This window comes from Erpetoichthys calabaricus, chromosome 3, assembly GCF_900747795.2.
Source record: "Erpetoichthys calabaricus chromosome 3, fErpCal1.3, whole genome shotgun sequence".
Lineage (NCBI taxonomy): Eukaryota > Metazoa > Chordata > Cladistia > Polypteriformes > Polypteridae > Erpetoichthys > Erpetoichthys calabaricus.
Genome location: NC_041396.2, coordinates 216097641 through 216119433, shown reverse-complemented (window position 1 = coordinate 216119433; position 21793 = coordinate 216097641). Strand labels below are relative to the sequence as shown.

At 38.8% G+C, this 21793-nt stretch overlaps 1 protein-coding gene across 3 annotated transcripts in view; it reads left to right on the top strand.

The window, feature by feature from the left end:
* Nucleotides 1-20778, top strand: part of LOC114648645 (synaptotagmin-like protein 2) — a 554437-nt gene extending 533659 nt beyond the window's left edge. For all 3 annotated transcript variants that reach the window (XM_051925337.1, XM_051925335.1, XM_051925336.1), the window contains 2 exons: nt 5026-5231; nt 20445-20778. In XM_051925337.1, coding sequence (XP_051781297.1) covers nt 5026-5231; nt 20445-20584 — 346 coding nt within the window. In that variant the 3' untranslated portion in view covers nt 20585-20778. The remainder of the gene's footprint in view (nt 1-5025; nt 5232-20444) is intronic.
* The last annotated feature ends 1015 nt before the right edge of the window (nt 20779-21793 follow it).

The following is a 21793-nucleotide window of genomic DNA, read 5'->3' as shown; positions in this document are numbered from 1 at the left end:
TGTTACCTTACATCTCCATCTAAAACTTATTTGTTGATCCTTGATTATGATTTATTTGGATTATAGCTACAATATGTTCTCATCTTTTTGCAAGCCAAGCTACTTCACGTTTCAAGTGGAGCTATTAGTGTTTAGTCAGACCAATTAGAATAAAATCGTTAGAAGACCCTAGAATGAGTATCTGTCTTCAATACTTCTAAACATTCAGTTGTGAACTGTGTGCAAATTCTAATGCTGGCTTTCACGCTACTGTATCTCGAACTCTGGTGCCGAGTTATCCTAATGACCTGGTAAACAGCTTTCATGCTTTGTGGCACATACTCCAAGAACTGTTTTTCTAACCTTTTCCAAAAGGAATCTTCAATTTTAGCATTGAAAGACGAAAACCAGTCTATGCTATGGTGCTTTTAAAATAATCTTTCTATTGCTTAATTTGCGAAAATTTTCAGTCTCTTCTTGATGCCTCAGATGTTTTTATTGTTAAGTGTATAGTATTAAAGTGGATAATAATTATATTTGTGTTATCTTATATATAAACGTCTACGTGTGGAAGTGTGTGTGTTTGTCTGTGCAGCCCAGACGTGTGAGGCTACAGCATGAAGCTCAAAGAGCCAGCAAGGCGGCCCCAAGTTCACGACTTGGAAGAAGAAAATACGGTCTACAGCATGAATCTGAAAGAAAGCGACTCCGTCGCCAAAGTGAAACCGCCTAGGAAAGACAAACAAGAGAGAAACTCGATTAGCCGTTGATAGACAAGGGGGCGAGCGTGTCCGTTAAACGAAACCGCCGACTCTGCATTTCAATTTTTTTTCCTGACGATTTCAATAGTTTCTAGGAGCCCAGGTTGTTTGCAGCATGGGCTTACACAGCTAGTATAAAATAATGATAAACAGATTTGCAAGGTGTGGGTGTGTGAAGGTACACCACTCCAAAACACTGGGTGGAGTCTTCACTCAGTTACTGTCAGCATGGAGCCTGCAGACTGTATCCGTGTGCGGGAAGGTTTTTGTCAGGGTACTTCTGTTAATGTATTGTTTGTGAGTGTGTTTTAATGTAATTTAATAGAATAGTTCTTGCCATGTATCTAGTCTTATGAAGAAAGCCTACATCTCCTCAGAATTAGCTGTAATTGGTGACTGGATGGATGTTAGGCCTGTGTTCTTAAATTGTAGCTTTTTAATTGTCCCTTTAAACACATTTTGGTTGTGAGTTATTAGTTGTACTATGATATTTTTTTATATAATGGTTTTAATCACCTCTACTCCATGAATTCTTTCCTGATTTATTATAGAATAATACATTTAGAAAGTCTGATTTAAAAGAGAAGAGTGATTTTCATATCTTTTTTTATTCATTACTTGGATCTTTTGAGATTTCTGTAGCAACAAATGTTTTTTTTTTCTTCTTTTTTGTAACTCTTAGCATTTTGTAACATTAAGCAAGTATACAAAAAGGATAAAGCAGGTGGATTTTAAAAGCTATTTGTGACTTTTAAATTCACCTAAGGTCTCTTCAGACAAGAACAGTTCGGTAGAATGTCCTTGCTTTATGCATGTTAAATGCTTTGTTCCTGACTTGTAAATGTGTGGAGCCATTTAATTTTATGCGTACTAATTGAGAAATTGCCATACATGATAGCTAACCAAATTGGACTGTGCTTAAAATTAACAGGTATAAAATGCATAAAAGTAAATACTTATTTGCTTCACTGCAATTGTTTCTTGATTGAAAATTAACTTGCAAAATAATGCAGCATTGACCACTTTGCATTGTACAGGGTGAGATATTGGGCACAACAGTTTCTGTCTGCTTGCCTTGTTAAATTAAACTCTGATATCTGTGCAAGATCAATAAAGTAGAATTCCTGGGTTCTCAGGGACTAAAAATGCTACTAAACTAAAAGAAATAAAATGTTTAGTAGAATAAAACCATTTGTAAAGTGAATGTTTAAGGTTAAACAATGATATAGTTGTTTCCCGTCCAAAGCTGGAAAAATGAACACCATATTCATTTAAAAAAAAAACACACACACACGTGTACTTATTTCATGCTACTGTTGAAATCACATTTCAGAGACTTTCAGTTTAAAAAATGATACTTTCAGTCAGCAAGGAGTTCAGTTTTCAAAGTGGAATCAGTAAGCAACAGCAGTGTAATGTACAGTCTAAGAGGAAGTTCCAGTTTTATTTACAGTGTTTATGTTGGTGAAGTATGTTTTGGAAGTAGGTGGCACAGTAGGTAGTGCTGTTGCCTCATGTTGGAGTTCCAAAGTCCAGGGTTCACATCCCAGTCTGGTCACTATAGTTGTGTGTGTTCAGGGTTTCCAAAATTCTGCACCTTCAGCTTCTTTCATAGAAAGATTCAGGGTGAGAGTGTCTAATGTCAACAGACCTGAAACACCTGCTTACCCCGGGTAATATCACTGATGATATGTCCAAGTGCACATTATAAATGTTTTTTGTGGCTAGGCCAGTGACATTCTAGAATAGACTGGATGGACTACCACGAAGAGTGTCGTGACAGCTGGTGAGACTGCAGAAAGCCCATAAACATGGCAGCTGGGACTAGAAAGGCTATCAAGCCAACTAGCATCTTCTGAGAACCACCACTCAAAAAGGCTGCAGAAAATCCCGGAGAAATGTATCCCCAGGGGAGTTTGGGAAGAATGGAGAATGAGCACACAAGCTGGATGGACCAGCAAGCAACAACCCAGTCAACTGGACTATCAACAACAACCAATGAATATGTTTACGGCAAGAACATGGGTGGCTTGAAGATCCATCAAGCAAGGATGACATGTTTAGTGAAGGAGTACATGGGACAATGCACAGAGAATAACCCTTGTGTTACACAGAAGAAGCCATCCCCCGTATTATCCCACAGTGCCTAGAACCTCCATATGCCAGCAGCCCCTCAAGCACCAAGCATAGTAGAAGAACATCGATGAGTGAGGTGGAATCCAGCCTGTAAAGGCAGAGTGGCCTCAGTATGATGATGATGTGGATAGCATCCTGGAAGCAACCGAAAAAGTACATTCTGAAAGGAAACTCCAAATGATGACAGCCATCATAATGAAAGGTTTGACATGGCTTGGACTTTTATAGGAAAAATGGTAGGGCAGAGGAGATTAGTCAGCTAAAGAAAGAGCTCTGGACGCTGAAGAAGCAGCTCAAAGACTCAGGCATGAAAGAGAGAGTGCATTAGCAGACCTTCACCACATCCTTAGCAATAGGCTGTTGATGCTCTGCAGAGAGGAATGGCAGTGATGGCTGGTGAAAGAGTAGGACAAGGAAACAATCTGCCTTCATCACAGACTTGTTTGGTTTCATAAAGCAGCTAATACGGCAGAAATGCAGTTGCTACCTCACTTGCTTTAGAGTGGCGATAGACCAACACTTCTGAAGCAACTACAGTAATGGAGTTAGGTAGAATGGCTTAAAGAACCACCTTTTAATATCAAGACTGCAGGAGATGAAGGATGTTGTTTGAGCGGCAACATACAGTTCAGTCTCCAGACTTGGCGGCATACCATACATAGTGTGCAAGACTTGTCCCAGGCTCCTACACAGACTGTGGGAGATCCTGAGGGTCATCTGGAAGAGGGGAGAAGTAGCCAAAGAGTGAAAATTGTAGGTGTTTGGTTTTCCATGGAGGAGGATTCACATAGCATCAACCAGTTTAGAAGTATTTTGCTGCTCAGCGACAAGGAGAAAACATTTTTTGATGATTTGTTGCTCATTGGCTGACAGAAAACCTCTTAAAGAATGAGTACATTGATACCTCTGTGCACAAGGGTGCAATCATGAAGGTCCAGTGTGCCTAGAACATACAGAAGTGGTTACACAGCTGATCCAATAGACACAAGAAAGGAAATGAGATCTGGTGATGCTGTGGTTGGACCTCAGAAATGCATATGGACCCATATACCACAAGCGGGAGGAAATATTCATGTGAATCGTGTGAGTAGTCACTAACAGACGTTCAATTCTTGGATATATTGACCCTCTGGACTGACTTACATGTTATTTAGGGTTGTTTACGTGACCTGTTTATATTTAAAAAAATGTTTAAATGTTTATTTATTTGAGCACAGAGGCGTCCAACATTTTAATGTTAAATATTTAAATATTTTGTGATACGTAGGTTGGATGAACTAATTGTTTGATAAACATTTTTGATGAGTGACCTGGCTGTTCCCTAATTTGTATTTTTGTAAACTTGTAGCCAGTTGATATAATGTTGATGGTTTTTGTGATTAACTCCTAGACAGTGCAGTGGTCTGTGCTTCTGACCATATTTGATTATTAAATGACTGGTAACTTAGCAGCTGGTCACTAAACTGTTAATTTCTAGTCAACTTTTTCTATTCTTTTTTTAACAGCGTGTGGGTTTTATACATTGTTACTGTTACTGTATGTGCTGTTCTTTGGTATCCTTAATGTTCTTCCCATATTCTAAACATGTGAGTGTTAGGTGAATGGACTGATAGCATGAGGGGGTCCTTAGACGAGCTGGCACTCCATCCTGGGTTGGTTCTTGCGGTTTGCTTAAAAACCCCGGAAGAGGCACTTGGCCCCTCACGATGGTGAAATGGATTACGTGTGAATGAGAAAGTCGTGTTTTTAATGCAGCCCTTTTATCTCTGTTTGCCTCAATGCCTTTGTAAAAAAATACCTTGACTATATTCAGCCTTTCTAAATGTTTAAAAAAAAAAATGGATAATAGTACTTTGGCAGTCCAGTGAATATAATGACAATTTAACAAATGATCAACTAATCTAAGATCTTAATTGTCGTCTTTTGTCACTTGATAAATGCTACTGGATATGATTCACATAAATGCTACTGGATATGATTCATATCCACATTAGTAATGAAAATGATTAATGACATTTAACTTTGGTCATTTCAGAACTAAAACAACTATAAACTGAAATAAAAACCAAATTCTTAAATTATTTAAATGTAATGCTTCAAATGAGTCAAACACTTTTTTCACTTTTTTTTTTTTTGTTCTTTTTTGTAGTTACATTTTGCCTGATACAACCAAAAAAAGCCGACAGAAGACTCGAGTAGTAAAGAAAAACCTGAGTCCGGTCTACAACCACACTATGGTATATGATGGGTTTAAGCACGAGGAAATAAGGGAGGCCTGTTGTGAGCTGACCATCTGGGACCACGAAACATTTTCAAATCAGTTCCTTGGAGGGGTGAGGCTCAGCCTTGGAACAGGTAGGATTCTTTTATATCACGAATCTTTGATTTCCAAAACAATGCATGCTTTTTTTTTCTTTATGCAGTTTAGTTGCCTGGTATGTGTGCAGTTATGTAACTAGTAATCCACTTCCATTCCTTGAATTTTGCTTAGAAAATGGTTTATATTCAGTGAAAACAAAGGGGTGATGAAATGGACCCGTAGAGGTTTTTCATAGTCCAGTAGCAGGGGCTTAGTCTCCTAAACTCTTGGGACTTCACTGTAAGTCCACATACAGAATGGTTTAAAACTTATTTAGGCACAGGTTATGAGTCAGTAGTTTTCTCTTACCAATAAATGACTACAACTGCATTTGGGAAAATCCATCCATCCATTATCCAACCTGCTGAATCCGAACACAGGGTCACGGGGGTCTGCTGGAGCCAATCCCAGCCAACACAGGGCAAAAGGCAGGAACCAATTCCGGGCAGGGTGCCAACCCACCGCAGGACACACACAAACACACCCACACACCAAGCGCACAGTAGGGCCAATTTAGAATCACCAATCCACCTAACCTGCATGTCTTTGGACTGTGGGAGGAAACCGGAGCACCTGGAGGAAACCCACGCAGACACGGGGAGAACATGCAAACTCCACGCAGGGAGGACCCGGGAAGCGAACCCAAGTCCTCAGGTCTCCCAACTGCGAGGCAGCAGTGCTACCCACTGCGCCACCGTGCCGCCCCCATTTGGGAAAATGCATAGAATAATAACAGTATGTTTTAATATTATTCAGGAGGGGAAAAAGTGATTGCAGCTCCATTTATTCAGATTATTCGGCTTTACATTCAATGTCAGTTGCTTCTTGTAGAAGATTAACTACAGTATGAGCCCTTCACCAGTAGCAACTAGTTTTATGTCACTTTTGAATTATTTTTAATCATCTTTATATCATTGCTTTTCACAAGTTTTTGGTGCCTTCGCCTCTGCTTTCTTGTCCAAGACAGTGAAAATTAGTTTTCCAGTCTGTCTCTACATGTGAGGTCATGCAAAGTTAGGAAGATTACCGATGGAATGCTTTTTTTGAAGTCTTGCCTGTTGATGCCGGGTATGTTATAAGTGGCAGTCGATTCACAAAGACATCTTTAAGGACCATGTCATGCACTTAAAATGGATATTTGTTTATTTGATTATATTTGATTTTAGACGTGATGCTTTATATCCACAAAGCATAGTAGAACAGACACTTCTGTTATTGACAGTTTTGCAGATAGTTGTCTAAAGGATATTTGCCAAAGTTCTTCTACTTCTGTGTTCTGGAAGTAAAGGCTAAGTCAATACACTATGTAATTATTGTGTTTGGCAGGCAAAACTTCATGAAACGTCTGTTAGACCCAATAGGTACGGTGATAGCTAACCAGGGAAATGGCAGAGAATGTTGATCATCATTTTCTAAACCACTAGACTTCTAACCGAAGTCTATCTCAGCAAGCATAGGGTGCAAGGCAGGAACAAACCCTGGACAGGGGGCCAGTTCATCGTAGGGTGAACACACACACACGCGCTCTAGTGTCAATTCAGTATCACTAATCAACCCAACCTGCATGTCTTTGGACTATGGGAGGAAACCAGAGCACCGGGAAGAAACCCACATAGGCACAGGGAGAACATGCAAACTCCACATAGGGAGGACCTGGGACGCAAACACTGGTCTCCTTACTACAAGGTCAAGAATGTCAGAATTGAAAAGATTAAAACTCCAGGCTACTCTGACAGAACAGGAGTCACCCCACCCCACCCAAAAAAGTGTAGGGATATTTGCCAATGTTGTCGCACTTGTGCAACATTTAGAATTGACCTGCTACTGCTGGGACTGGTGAAGTTTGAACAAAATAATAGTGTGATGAGCAACCTCAAAGTGCCAGTGTTTAAATAGCACAATTTATCAGTGTATACGTATTGAATGCCTTTATTATTTAAACGTTTATATGAAACCTTTCAATTTTGACCGAGGAGTGTGTTTTGCACAATTAAAAATGTCCAGGCAAAATGTATGTCAATGCATACATCTGAATACAAAAAATAATGTTAACTTAAGGGGCGGCACGGTGGCGCAGTGGTAGCGCTGCTGTCTCGCAGTTAGGAGACCCGGGTTCGCTTCCCGGGTCCTCCCTGCGTGGAGTTTGCATGTTCTGCCCGTGTCTGCGTGGGTTTCCTCCAGGCGCTCCGGTTTTCTCCCACAGTCCAAAGACATGCAGGTTAGGTGGATTGGCGATTCTAAATTGGCCATAGTGTGTGCTTGGTGTGTGTGTGTCCTGCGGTGGGTTGGCACCCTGCCTTGTGCCCGGTGTTGGCTGGGATTGGCTCCAGCAGACCCCCGTGACCCTGTGTTTGGAATCAGCAGGTTGGAAAATGGATGGATGGATGTTAACTTAAATCAGAGTATAATTCTCATTTTAAACGGAATGATTTCTCAGTGGGAGATTTTGAACTTTAGTCTAATGATTTTCATAAAATGATCTTGTGAACACATTCATGTTTTGTGAGCAGGCCCACATTTATTTAAAATATGTCAGAAACCTTGAGGGGCTTTAAAATCCTACTATGCAGTTTTAAGTAAAAAGCTGTCAAGGTGTCGCACATTACCAAACTTAAGATTTACAGTTTTGAATAATAATACATTTTGGATCAACCTTATCTCCTGGGTTTATGGGGCAGATTCTGGCCCTAAATGCATATCAAACAAAACAATGACAGAAGCAGAGTGTTGATACAGTGTTTGTGTCACTCTGCAGATAATTCGACAAGCTATGTTATATTTTCTGGAAGCAATTGTTAGTCTTGTTGTTGCATAGAAGTACTCGACATCATGGACATCATAGCCGGAAAATCCACTTGAGTTCAAAATCTGTACACACAGGTGAGGGTCATTTAGGTTTGCCTGGGGTACATTATTGAAATTGCTACTGGATCAGTGCAGAGAAGGTGAGAGTAGTGTTAGGAATTCACCCAATACAGGCTGATGAACTCCTGCAGATGATTGGACTTATCCCTCCTGATGTCAAGGCACTCATCATGGACTCCATGATAGACACTAACGCACTTTACCTTAAAATGAGATCTTCAGCAAGAGCATAAAGACAGGAATGAAAACTAAGGTTAAGTTTTGTACAGTGTTTTTTTTTTTTTTCTTCTTCACTGAGAACCATGGAATAGAATTCCAAGCATTAGGGTCATCAATGTCACAAGTACAAAGAGTAAGATGTGCTAAACAGCAAGAAACACATCACCACTGTTGAGCGCCTAGTGGTACACATTAGTATTTTGGGTACTTATAGAACTCCTCTCAAATAAGAGTGAGTAGGATTGACAAGCTTTGTTGGGTTGAATCGCATGTTGTCATCACAATTGTTCTAATTATGGAGCCGTTTTCTTCATACACCTCCAAGACTTTATTATCTAAAGTTTTAGAAATGGAGAGAACAGCCAATACGTGGACACTTTGTCGACAGGGCGCTACAGACTGTCGGACATAGCTGAATAAACGGAATCCCGTAATGTGGGCTTGTTTTCCTAAACTCTGGGAGTTGCTTTACTGCAATTAGAACAATCCAGATGAGAGCAGGCCATTCAGTCTGACAAAGCTCACCATTCCTATCCACTTAATTCTTTCAAAACTGGAGTTAATGTTATTTTAGAAGTCCCTAAAGTCCTATTGTCTACCATGCTACTTTGTGCCTTACTCCAAGTGTCTATCATTCTCTATGTAAAGAAAAACTTCCTAATGTTTGTGTGAAATTTACCCTTAACCAGTTTCCAACTGTGTCCCCGTGTTCTTGATGGACTCATTTTAAAATAAGTCTTGATTCACTGTACTAATTCCCTTTAGATTTTTAACCACTTCAATCATGTTACCTCTTAATCTTCTTTTGATTAAACTGAAAACACTCGGCTCTTTTAATCTTACTTCATAATTCATCCTCCGTAGCCCTGGAATCAGCCTAGTCGCTCTTCTCTGGACCTTTTCTAGTGCTGCTATGTCCTTTTTGTAGCCTGGAGACCAAAACTGCACACAGTACTCCAGCTAAGTACAAAAATGATTTAAAATTTGTTAGGCTGGTTTTCTCTTACTCATAAATGACTACAGCTGGATTAAACTGTATGTTTAAAATTATTCAAGAAAAACAAAATAAGTGATTGCAGCCACATTTTTGTTTCAGGTTGGATTATTCAATATTACATTCAGTGTCAGTTGCTTGAAGCAGAGAACTATGCACCCTTCACCAGTAGCAGCTAGTCTTATGTCAGCTTTAAATTATTTTAACCATCTTTAGATCGGTGCTAATACAAGGACACGTTGTCGACAGAGTGCTGCAGTCCACTGGTCACAACTGAATAAAGGCGCTGCTCATTTGTGGTGGTGCATCCTGAAGGGCTTGTTTGTGTATCACTTGCTAACTCCTCCGTTTCTGGAAAATGACCACTTTTTGCACAGAAAGAGACCCACTTTCACTACTCTTATTTTAACAATAACTGTATTTATGGTGTTACTACTATTACATTTATAAGAGGCTAGTTTTCTGATTGGTAAAGCAAAGCTAATGATCCATAAAACTCTGCTGTAGGTAGAAATGACTTCCTTCCAATGTTTTTTACAATTCAACAGAAGTGTACATTTTTGTAAAATTGTGTTTAACTTGCACAACCTTTGCACAAATGTATTGTTAATGTTGTTTGTCTGACTAATGAGAGTAGATAGTTTTAAGGCGATGTTCAGGTTATTTTGTATTAATATATTGCTGGTAAGAATTGAGGACACATTTGTACAGTTTTATTATAATCAGTGTGTTATTGTATTAAAATACGTTGACTTATAATACATATTGATTCTTTTTTTTTTTCCTTGATCTTTCCTTTCCTTCATTTCTTCCACACATTAAATCCTGCCAAAGCTGATGTTCTAAAACCAAATTCTTCAGCTGCCACTTTTGGGCTCCCCTCATTTTCACCTCAAACACCAAGCCATTACAGTAAATTTCACAAAGTACACGGGAGCACTTTAATGTTTTAGTTAGTCACCATGTTTCCTAATTTTGATTGCGGCAAATCTATGTTCTTGCTTTGGGTACTTGCAGACCTTTTCAAATTTTCAAAGCACTGGAAACTGAAAGTGCTCTGTAACACTGAAGTCACTGAACGATTGTGCTGTCAGTTACTGTGCATTTATTACAAAGAAATTACTAGCATTACATTCAATTAAATTCATCATTACACAGGCCAATTTGGAGCATGTTTCAATAAAAACTTAAAAGCCCTTTCTTTTTACACACTGGATGCTTGAATATAATTTGTATAATGTTTAATTTATAAGTGAAACATTAGAACAGCTAATTAATTTCACAGCAGTCAGAAATTGTGTCTGCTTAACTCTTGAGAAAATTAAATTATGTAGACAATAGACTTTTTTTTTTTTTACTTTCTTAGTTAATGACACATTAAAAACATACTTATATATTGGGTTTTATTTTCCTATTACAATTTTATTTTTAACATGAGACATGTTCAAGGATTAATGATGCAGTATTTGAGTTTATTACAAAACTAAAACTCACGGACCTCCACTCGTCCCAATATCCAGTGTGCAGGTACCAGTGGTTAGCTGCGACACGTGGTTGATGGCCAGCAGTGCGATCATTCTTCTTGTTCTTCTCATCAGCTGCAATTTGCTTCATGCTCAGTAGATGTGGCTGCTGTCCTTTTTCTTTGTGCCATGTCAACTTCTTGATCAATGAACCTATGTAGTTTGCCATGAAAAAGACACGAACCATGACAACTTTGCAGAGAGTGTCATTAGCCACTTCTTTTTTGCTTTACCAAGCGCATATCACCTAATAAGCTTTTGATTAAGATCAAGGTTGAGCCATTGTAGTTTGCGAGCAACTGAATGACAAACAGGCACAAGCCTAAGCATTTTATGTACATAAATTGGGTTATAGGACAGCATGGTCACACAGTCATTAGTTTAATAGATCCAGCGTCCCTGGTTCAAAGCCTGTGCCAGGTCACTGCCAGTGTGGATTCTGCCCTTTCTCCTTGGGTCTCAGTGGGGTTTTCTACAAATACTCGGGTTTTCCTCCCAAGTCCTTCTCAAAGATGTTTGTGCCTGGCTGGTTAACCTGTAGTATGGATTTGTGCATTGGTGGGCCCTGTGATGTCTATCATTGTGCCTAATGCTGCCAGGATGAGCTGATTATAATGAGGAAATGCTTGTCTTGTTATCTTATTTGCAAAGTATGTTTCAAGATTCTGAAATTTTATTAAAATTTAAGTAAAGAATGTAAGTATAAAAAATGACAATAGCAGTATTGTATGAGTTATTTGAAATAACCTCAGCACTAAGAATTCAGTGTCAGAATGGAAATCAAATGATAATTCAACACTCGAAGAAAAAACATTCACATTTAACACGTTTTTAGAAAGAAATGTTAATGAGGCTGTCAAAGAAATGGCAGATCATTAGTCTGACAGTTTGCAAATTAAGGGGAGCAAAGGATGAAAGTCGTGTCTTCTGTATAAATCTGAAAGGCAAAGGAATTAGAATGCTTGGTTTAAATATGGACAGAATCCATCCGGCATGGTCAGGCCGTCCGTGTCCGCATCATGCCTAACACAAGGGAAACATGTTTAGCTTTTTATCAAGATGACACTCTAATTTCTATCCTTTGTGTTCCATTTGTGGCTTTTAATTAATACTCTTAACGAAAATTGTTGACAAACGATAGGAAATACAAATCTATGGCAGCAGTCCTTGAGACCAGCACTGGTAGACTCCATCTGGCTGCAAGTATTTTGTTCCAACCAGTTTCACAATCTGCCAGTGATTAACCCCCTAACTGATTACATTTTTGTTTGCTGCTTTCCCTTTTCCACCCCAGAAAGGCACAGTGGTGTGAGAGAATTGTATTAATAGGAAATTTAGACATATTTGTATTTTTGCTGTATTTCTAAATATGTAAGTCTCAGTTACCATTTTCTGTTGGTTCAGCTTATTTCTGTGGAGTTACCTTTTTTTTTTTTATGTGGTATCCTAATAATAAAAAAATACCATGAATAAAGGAATAAAAATGGGTGACACCAGGACAAATGACAGTGAATGGCAAATGTTGGGTACTTTGCTGTCCTTTCCACTAATGTGCTCGCTGGTAAATAGCACCATAAAATATGGGGTAGCACAAAGAAACTCATAAGGGTGATGATGAAAATCTTATACGCTAAGGTGAAAAAACCTGTAAATAATCACCAAAATGTAACCAGAATTGAAAAATAACTGATAATTGTGATTTGTGAGCCCAGTTATGTTAGCATACATGCAGCTTAAGTAAGGACGGTTCTTTCATGAAGGCTTACGTGAGTTGGGCAGACGCACTGTTCAGACAGCCAAAAAAAAAAAAGTCCTGTGTTTGAGCCCCAGGAGAGCACAGTCCATATGTATCCCATTCAAAGGGCTCCCTTGATACCTACTCATACCTGGTAATGTGTGGGTATTTATAATGGTGAGGGACATTTTAGAAGCAAGAAGAATGCCTCCTGCACTCATAATGTTGTCTGCTGACTTTCATTGGCACAGTTCTTGTTCTCATATTGAACAATGGCAACTACAGACACCAAGGGGTAGAAGAAGACTGAGGTATCTTATGTCTTCACTAATAAAAGTATCTATCTATCTATCTATCTATCTATCTATCTATCTATCTATCTATCTATCTATCTATCTATCTATCTATCTATCTATCTATCTATCTATCTATCTATCTATCTATCTATCTATCTATCTATCTATCTATCTATCTATCTATCTATCTATCTATCTATCTATCTATCTATCTATCTATCTATCTATCTATCTATCTATCTATCTATCTATCTATCTATCTATCTATCTATCTAATAAAGCAGTGACACACACCGGCATAGTCCACCAGTGACACCAATTGTCCTAAACATTACGGTGCCCAGAAATGTATAAAAGGTGTTGTAATTTCCTCATGTTGTGACCAAAATATATGCAAATACCCTTAAATTCTGCAATGTGCATTTTAATCACGTCTGAATTGTTTGAATTGTAATTTTAAACTGTGCAGACGGCTAAACCAAGGAAAAATGTGTCTCTGTCCCAAACTCAAGTAACATACATAAATGCTACATTCTGTAAAAATTCCCCAAATTCGTCTTTTTTTTTTTTTTAATTTCTGGATTTGCACAAAACTTAGAAATTGAGAAATAATCGCTCATTTAGTTGCTGGGGATGAGCCGCACTGGGAAACCAGGATTAACCTTGAAGCACTGATCTAAGGGATGTAATACTGATTATACAGTGCATCTGGAAAGTATTCACAGTGCATCACTTTTTCCACATTTTGTTATGTTACAGCCTTATTCCAAAATGGATTAAATTCATTTTTTTCCTCAGAATTCTACACACAACACCCCACAATGACAACATGAAAAAAGTTTACTTGAGGTTTTTGCAAATTTATTAAAAATAAAAACATTGAGAAAGCACATGTACATAAGTATTCACAGCCTTTGCCATGAACCTCAAAATTTAGCTCAGGTGCCTCCTGTTTCCCCTGATCATCCTTGAGATGTTTCTGCAGCTTAATTGGAGTCCACTTGTGGTAAATTCAGTTGGTTGGACATGATTTGGAAAGGCACACACCTGTCTATATAAGGTCCCACAATTGACAGTTCATGTCAGAGCACAAACCAAGCATGAAGTCAAAGGAATTGTCTGTAGACCTCCGAGACAGGATTGTCTTGAGGCACAAATCTGGGGAAGGTTACAGAAAAATTTCTGCTGCTTTGAAGGTCCCAATGAGCACAGTGGCCTCCATCATCCATAAGTGGAAAAAGTTCGAAACCACCAGGACTCTTCCTAGAGCTGGCCGGCCATCTAAACTGAGTGATCGGGGGACAAGGGCCTTAGTCAGGGAGGTGAGCAAGAACCCGATGGTCACTCTGTCAGAGCTCCAGAGGTCCTCTGTGGAGAGAGGAGAACCTTCGAGAAGGACAACCATCTCTGCAGCAATCCACCAATCAGGCCTGTATGGTAGAGTGGCCAGACGGAAGCCACTCCTTAGTAAAAGGCACATGGCAGCCCGCCTGGAGTTTGCCAAAAGGCACCTGAAGGACTCTCAGACCATGAGAAAGAAAATTCACTGGTCTGATGAGACAAAGATTGAATTCTTTGGTGTGAATACCAGGTGTCACATTTGGAGGAAACCAGGCACCACTCATCACCAGGCCAATACCATCCCTACAGTGAAGCATGGTGGTGGCAGCATCATGCTGTGGGGATGTTTTTCAGGGGCAGAGACTGGGAGACTAGTCAGGATAAAGGGAAAGATGACTGCAGCAATGTACAGAGACATCCTGGATGAAAACCTGCTCCAGAGTGGGGTGACGGTTCATCTTTCAGCAGGACAACGACCCTAAGCACACAGCCAAGATATCAAAGGAGTGGCTTCAGGACGACTCTGTGAATGTCCTTGAGTGGCCCAGCCAGAGCCCAGACTTGAATCCGATTGAACATCTCTGGAGAGATCTTAAAATGGCTGTGCACCGACGCTTCCCATCCAACCTGATGGAGCTTGAGAGGTGCTGCAAAGAGGAATGGGCGAAACTGGCCAAGGATAGGTGTGCCAAGCTTGTGGCATCATATTCAAAAAGACTTGAGGCTGTAATTGCTGCCAAAGGTGCATCGACAAAGTATTGAGCAAAGGCTGTGAATACTTATGTACACGGGATTTCTCAGTTTTTTTATTTTTAATAAATTTGCAAAAACCTCAAGTAAACTTTTTTCACGTTGTCATTATGGGGTGTTATGTGTAGAATTCTGAGGAAAAAAATGAATTTAATCCATTTTGGAATAAGGCTGTAACATAACAAAATGTGGAAAAAGTGATGCGCTGTGAATACTTTCTGGATGCACTGTATTTTAGATTTATATCTTTTTAATTGTAATCATTTTCCTTACTTTAACTTTTACCACTTTGTTTCTGAATATAGATGAATAATCACTATTAAAGTTTGCTTTGTTTTTTGTGCTAAATGCATTTGTCCTAACTTGTTAAATTGCTTGTAACATTTTATAATCCTGAATCAAGGTTTTATCATAGCCAAAGCTTTACTTTTTTTAAGCTGCCATTATACTTGTTGTCCAATGTAGGTAGACTTCTAGTAAGTTAATGCACATACTGCCCATCAGTGTACATTGCAATTGCAAACAAACATCTAACATAAATTCAGAAGATGATAAAAAAAGAGCAAAGAACTGCACTAAACTAAGAGCGAGCATAGCATGCTGCAGCCTGTTCTAGTTAGCTTACAAAATCTGAGTAATCTCGGTTAAATGTGCAAACTTAAAAGCAAGGATAACATTATCTTTGCATTTGAATTAAATACACTTAGAGGAATAAATGTGAATAGTTCACATACACTAACCATGATGTATGTGTGTGTTTCTGTGCATCAGCGTGCTCTCCTTCAGAACTGTGACTTTGATTTGTCACAATGACATCAAATATTTGAGGCAGTAGACTTCAGCAGAGGTTCATGAAGTGCGCAGAACAGATAAGGAGGAACGAAACTAAACTCTTGAATTTTTCATGGGCATGTGCAGTTAAGCATGAGAGCACATAATGGCGTTCATTAGGAAAAGGAAGAGGTAAATGATTACTTATGTGGTAATTAGAATGCATAAGTTCATGCACCATTTACTCAGATATATAGATTAGGCCACTTTGGTAGCGACAACATACTTTTAGCTATTTGAATCATTTTAGCATCATCTTTGCAAGTGAAGTGTATTACCATTTCTGAATGAGATTTTATAAATCTCAGCTTTCTTGTCATACTACCAGACAAAACACGAGAAGTCTACCTGATTTAAAAACATGTGAGCACAAGCCTTGTATAACAGCGCTGTGCTCCCTAACTGGTGCCCTGTGAAGCTGCTCTAAATGAGCTGTGAGGCATGCCAAAAATAAATAGATTGAAAATCCTTACCACTGACTTGCTCACATTCTATGGAATCACTTGCAATAACACATTAGCATAAACTAAAAGAATTGTTCATCACCCTTTGCAAGCCCTGCAGTCTCTCTGACCCTGAACTAGATTACGAGATTGAGATGATGGATGGGTAGTCGTACAGGCTTGTTCAGCATGGATTGTGCAAGGTATCCTAATATCAGTCACGACGGTAAAACTTCAGTTTGAATAGCAAGACCCCGACTCTGTATCTGGAAGGAAGACGGCTACCATAAATCTGGGCTGCGTATTCACAAGCAGTCAGTGTTGAGGAACCAGTCTTTCAGATGTGAGGCTCACTGGCTCAGTAGGTGGCTTTGGGGTAAGGACAGTGTAACAGTATGCATCAATGCAAGTAATGGAGGTAATACTGAGTAGAGATGTGCTTACACGAGAGCCAATACCAGAGGCAGTAGCTTCAGGGGCACAAAAACGTATAGCCTGGCCAAAGATAGTGCGTACTAATGAGGTAAGGCTATTCCTGACCCATTAGCTGCACCCCCAGTACACCTGAATAAGGAAAACCCACAAAGCAGAAAAATCCAGCGACAAATTCAAGCTCTAGTGTAGTCAGTTCATGTATATAAAATGAAGTGCCTAGTGGTTAAAGATGCTAGATTATAGGTAATTTTCAGTTGTTTGTGTTTTTCAGAATTATTTCAGGGTTTTATTAACAATATGGCCAGTGACTGACATTTTCTTGATACTTTTAGAATGGCTTGTACATCAACAATGATGAAACCTGTGGCAGTGCTTTTTGAACAAACATATTCAGAAAACTTCTCAGTGCTATCTTTCTGAAGTTCTTCCTCCTTTTGTTTGGGTTCCTTCCACAGTCTAAAGACGTCCATATTACAGCCACTAGCAACGTTCAGTTAACCTATTATGAGTTAGCACGGTTTTGTGGGATGGCATTCCATTCCTTATGCTTCAGTCTGTCAGAAAAAGATTTCAGATTCCTGCAACTCTGTACTTGAAATATTTTGATGAGAACAGGCCATTCTGCCCAACAAAGTTTGCCTGTTGTATCTACGTAATTTCTCCAAAGTAATATCAAGTGATGTTCTGAAGGTCCCTGAAGTTACCTGCTACAGTAGCTTATTCCATGTGTCTGTGGTTCTGTGTGTGAAGAAATACCAAATGTTTTATTTTCCAACTATATCCCCGTGTTCTTCTTGAACTCGTTTTAAAGTAAGTCTCGATCCACTGTACTAATTCCCTTCATAATTTTAAACACTTCAATCATGTCTCACTATAACCTCTGCGTACTTAAACTGAAAATGTTGAACTTCTTTAATCTTAATTCATAACTCATAACCTTTGGAATCAGCCTAGTTGCTCTTCTCTGGACTTTTCCTAGCACTGCTTATTTAATTATTTATTGGTATATTTATTTAAATAAATAGAGCTGTGTTGCACACAGTACACCAGGTAAAGCCTTCCCAGTATGCTAGTAAGATTAAGCATAAGCTCCTTTGCTGTATAACCTAACATCCTATTAGCTTTCTTGATTGCTTCTGTACACTATCTGGATGTAGATGGTGACGAGTCCACTATGCGTTCTAGATCCTTCTCATAGGGTGTACTTTCAAGTTTCAGACCTCGCCTTATGTCTGCTTCCTATATGCTACATGCTACATTTCCTTACATTTAATTTCATCTGCCACAAATCTGCCTTTATGCTGTCTGAGTCCCTCTGTAACGATTCAGTAGATTCTAGATTGTCTGCCAATCCACCTAACTTGGTATCATCTGCAGACTTAACCAGTTTATTACTTATATTCCTATCAAGATCATTTATTTAAATTAAAAATAGCAACTGCCTCAGCATTGACCCCTGAGGGATACCACTTTTAACATCTCCTAATTCAGATGTGGTTCCTTGAACCGTAATTGTTTAGTTGTTTGTGTTGTTTGCTCACTTAGTGGTATCCTAATACTGACAAATGGCGTTGACACCATGGAAAATGATAGTGAATGCTACATTCTGTGGGCACTTCACTGTCATACCCACTAGTGTGCTTATTGGTAAACTGCGACTTAAATTTTTTCTTTGCCTTCTGAAAGAATGGGATTAAAAAAATGGATGGATGAAGGTGCGTAGTCTTACACAACTAGGGCAGCAAACTCAATCAATCTGTCCAGCATTGTTGAGTTTATTGTTTAAGTTCCTGTCCACGTATCCATTCATTTTCTGACCCACTTATGCAGGTCAGAGTCACTGACAGCCAATTGTAGTACTGGCCATATGGTGGAAAACAACCCTGGAGAGGGTCACCAGTCCATTTCAAAGTGTACTCGGTTGCATACCAGAACAATTTGGAGTCCCCAGTTAACCTTCATGCTTATGGGACATGCAGTGAAATTTCAGTTTTATGAGGAAAACTGAAGTACTTGAAGAAGTCCCCACAATAGAATGGAGAAAACAAGAAAAGTCCACCCAGACAATGCCATGACTATAGCTACTCCTAGCCTCATTAGCGTTCGTCCCGAGCGTCACTCAGGCAACTGTACAGATGTGTCTTGCATAAGCGAGAAATTATGTCTGAGTGCAGGTTTTCACTAATTATGAAATATCTGTACTTTACCATCAATGAAGATTTTGATGAGAATACCCATCCAACACCCAAAATGAAGAAAATTTGGGAGATATATCAGGCGACTGTAGTAAAATTTCAGACCGTTTACATTCCAGACCGCAATGTCGGCATTGATGAAAGTCTCATGGCTTATAAGAGCAGATTGTCTTGGATACAGCACATCACGTCAAAAAGAGCATGAATCGGCATTTATGAGCTTTGTGAATCTAAAACAGATACTTTTGGAATTCGGTTTTGTAGATGGGGAAAGGAACAATGTTTGATCTGAATTACAATCAGTACGTCATTGCTACATCATCGGTGCCAACTTTGATAGATACTCTGCTAGATCAATGTTACTGTGTAACCGTGGACAATTTTTATACTTCACCAGAGCTATTTGTCATCTTTCTGCAAAGAAAGACTGACATATATGGAACAGTGCTTCCCAACCGTCGTGGCATGTTTGAAGAACTAAATTTTTTTTAAAACTCTTATGCCTTACACTGAGTCGACAGCACCTTCAATTTCATTGTTCTTTTGTAAAAGTGACAATGACAAAGATTTATCTGATCTAAAAGGGTAAAGTGCTTTCACTGAAATGGAAGGACAAGAAAGATGTTTGTCATCTTAGCACTGTACATAATGCAGTTACAGTCGCTGTACAGGCAAAAGAAATGGCAACAAGCAGGTTACAAAGCCTTGGGCTGTGGTTGACTACAATAGCACGATTATGGGTTATATGTAGATCATACAGATCAAGAATTGACTTTCTATCCTGTTATGCAGAGGCAACAAAAGAAAAACTACAAAGATATTTTGTCATCTGTTGGAACACTGCATGCAAACTTTACATGCCAGCTTGTAGAACAAATCATTGCAGCACATCCACCGTCCACAGAACTGCTAAAGAGACATAGTCGACCCAGTACATCGCAGAGCGTCGTATTGGTAGACATTTTATTGATTATATACCTCCTAACAGGAAAAAAAAATGGAATTCAACTTGTACTTGTGCAGTGTGTTGTTCAAAAACTGAAAAATCTGGAAGGAAAATCCAAAAAGAAACAAATTCAAATCATCCCGATTGTGACGTTGGATTGTGTCTTTCACCATGCTTTAAGATTTAGCACACTAAGGACTCATTTTGAGATTATATACTGTTTTGGCATTGTTAGTAGTAGTATTATTATTTTTATTATTGTTCATTTCATATTTTTATTCATTATTACTATTATTTGTATCATTATTATACTTTTGAGATTTAATAAAAATGAAATTTTTTTTCATGCCAAAAACAAATGCAACGCTTTTTACATGTTTTTTTTTGGAATAAAATGAAGCACCAAGGAGGTGGTTAAAATGTTTAAAAAGTTGAACTGGGTTTTTCAGTACACCTTATGCTGCAGACTGCCTGGCCATTTGGTCATTAGTGTTGTTTCTGGCATTCATGTTTGGAGAAGCCTTTAATACCTGATCACAGTTCTTTAAAATTCCATTTGTAATAAAACTAATTCTATGAATGTATGTTAATTCTGCTAAGGTTTATAATATTCCCTCCTTTGTTCTTGCCTCACAGGTAGAAGCTACGGGAGGAGTGTGGATTGGATGGATTCAGCGGATGAGGAGGTGGAGCTTTGGAAAGCCATGATCTCTAAACCCAATGAATGGGTGGAAGCAGTGCTGCCTCTCAGATCATCCATGACCAAAAAAACTTAAAACACAGCCCTCAGTTCTTGTTCCTTTACAAAGTAACCTTTTTCAAGTTAATGTTTGAGAAGATTTTTAAATATAATATTAAAACTAATCTTATGTGCAAAACATTAAAATTTGTAAATTAAAGAGCTTTAACTAAATGGACTTGACAGTTTTTGCAATATTTTTGTGAAAAATAAAAGTTTGCTTACTTTAAACTTTTTTTTTTTTTGCTCTCATTTAAGGTATGAATTTACCAGTATTGATTTAATTACAGTTAGGTAAGTATGAACAAACAGCTTCACACTGCCCTGTCCACCAGCTCTGCACTTCCCATCATTGAGTGTTTCAGTCCTTTCAGTGTAGCACACTCTGAAGGTGGGGGGGGGGGGGGGCCAAACTGCTGATCAGACTTAAAGTGAATTGAAGAGAAGGGATGGGAAAAGTTTTAAAATGATTGTGGTTGCAGAGCGAGCCTGGGGGTCATCTACCAGCACATTATTTTTCTGTGAGTACTGATATAGAATACTATGATGATTTCACATGTACAGTAGATGCAAGTGCAAATTGCTAAACACACAATAAGTGCACATAAAGTAGATTAGTTTTAACACATAGGAAGAAAAATGTGGTCCAAAGCAGATTAACTTAGTTAATGGACATATAATACTGGGCTCCATTTAATTGTTGAACTATGGCCAGTTGACAATGGAGGAGAGGAAAACAAAGTCTAATAAGTAGCATCTCTGGAGAAAATAAACTTCTGGGGATCCATAGTCAGTTACAAAAGTCAAAGTCAGACTCCCAGTCCTGGAGACTTGAGCCCCAGTAAAGTCTGTGCTCGGCAGTCTAATCTAACAACACAATCATTGCACATTTTAATTCCAAGGCTCCCAAATGTTGCAAGCAGTGATAAGTAAGGAGCATTTTGGTCATTTAAGGCTTTATATGTAAAAAGGAGGATTTCAAAATCAGTCCAAAGCTTAACTGGAAGTAAGTGAAATGATGTGAGGACAGGAGTTATGTGTTTGTACTTTCTAGATCTTGTAATGATTTGCTGGAGCAGCATTTTGAATGAACTAAAAGCTATATAAAGAACAATTTGAATAGCCAGTAAATAATGCATTGCAGTAGTCAATCCTCCATCCATTATCCAACCCGCTATATCCTAACTACAGTGTCACAGTGGTCTGCTGGAGCCAATCCCAGCCAACACAGGGCGCAAGGCAGGAA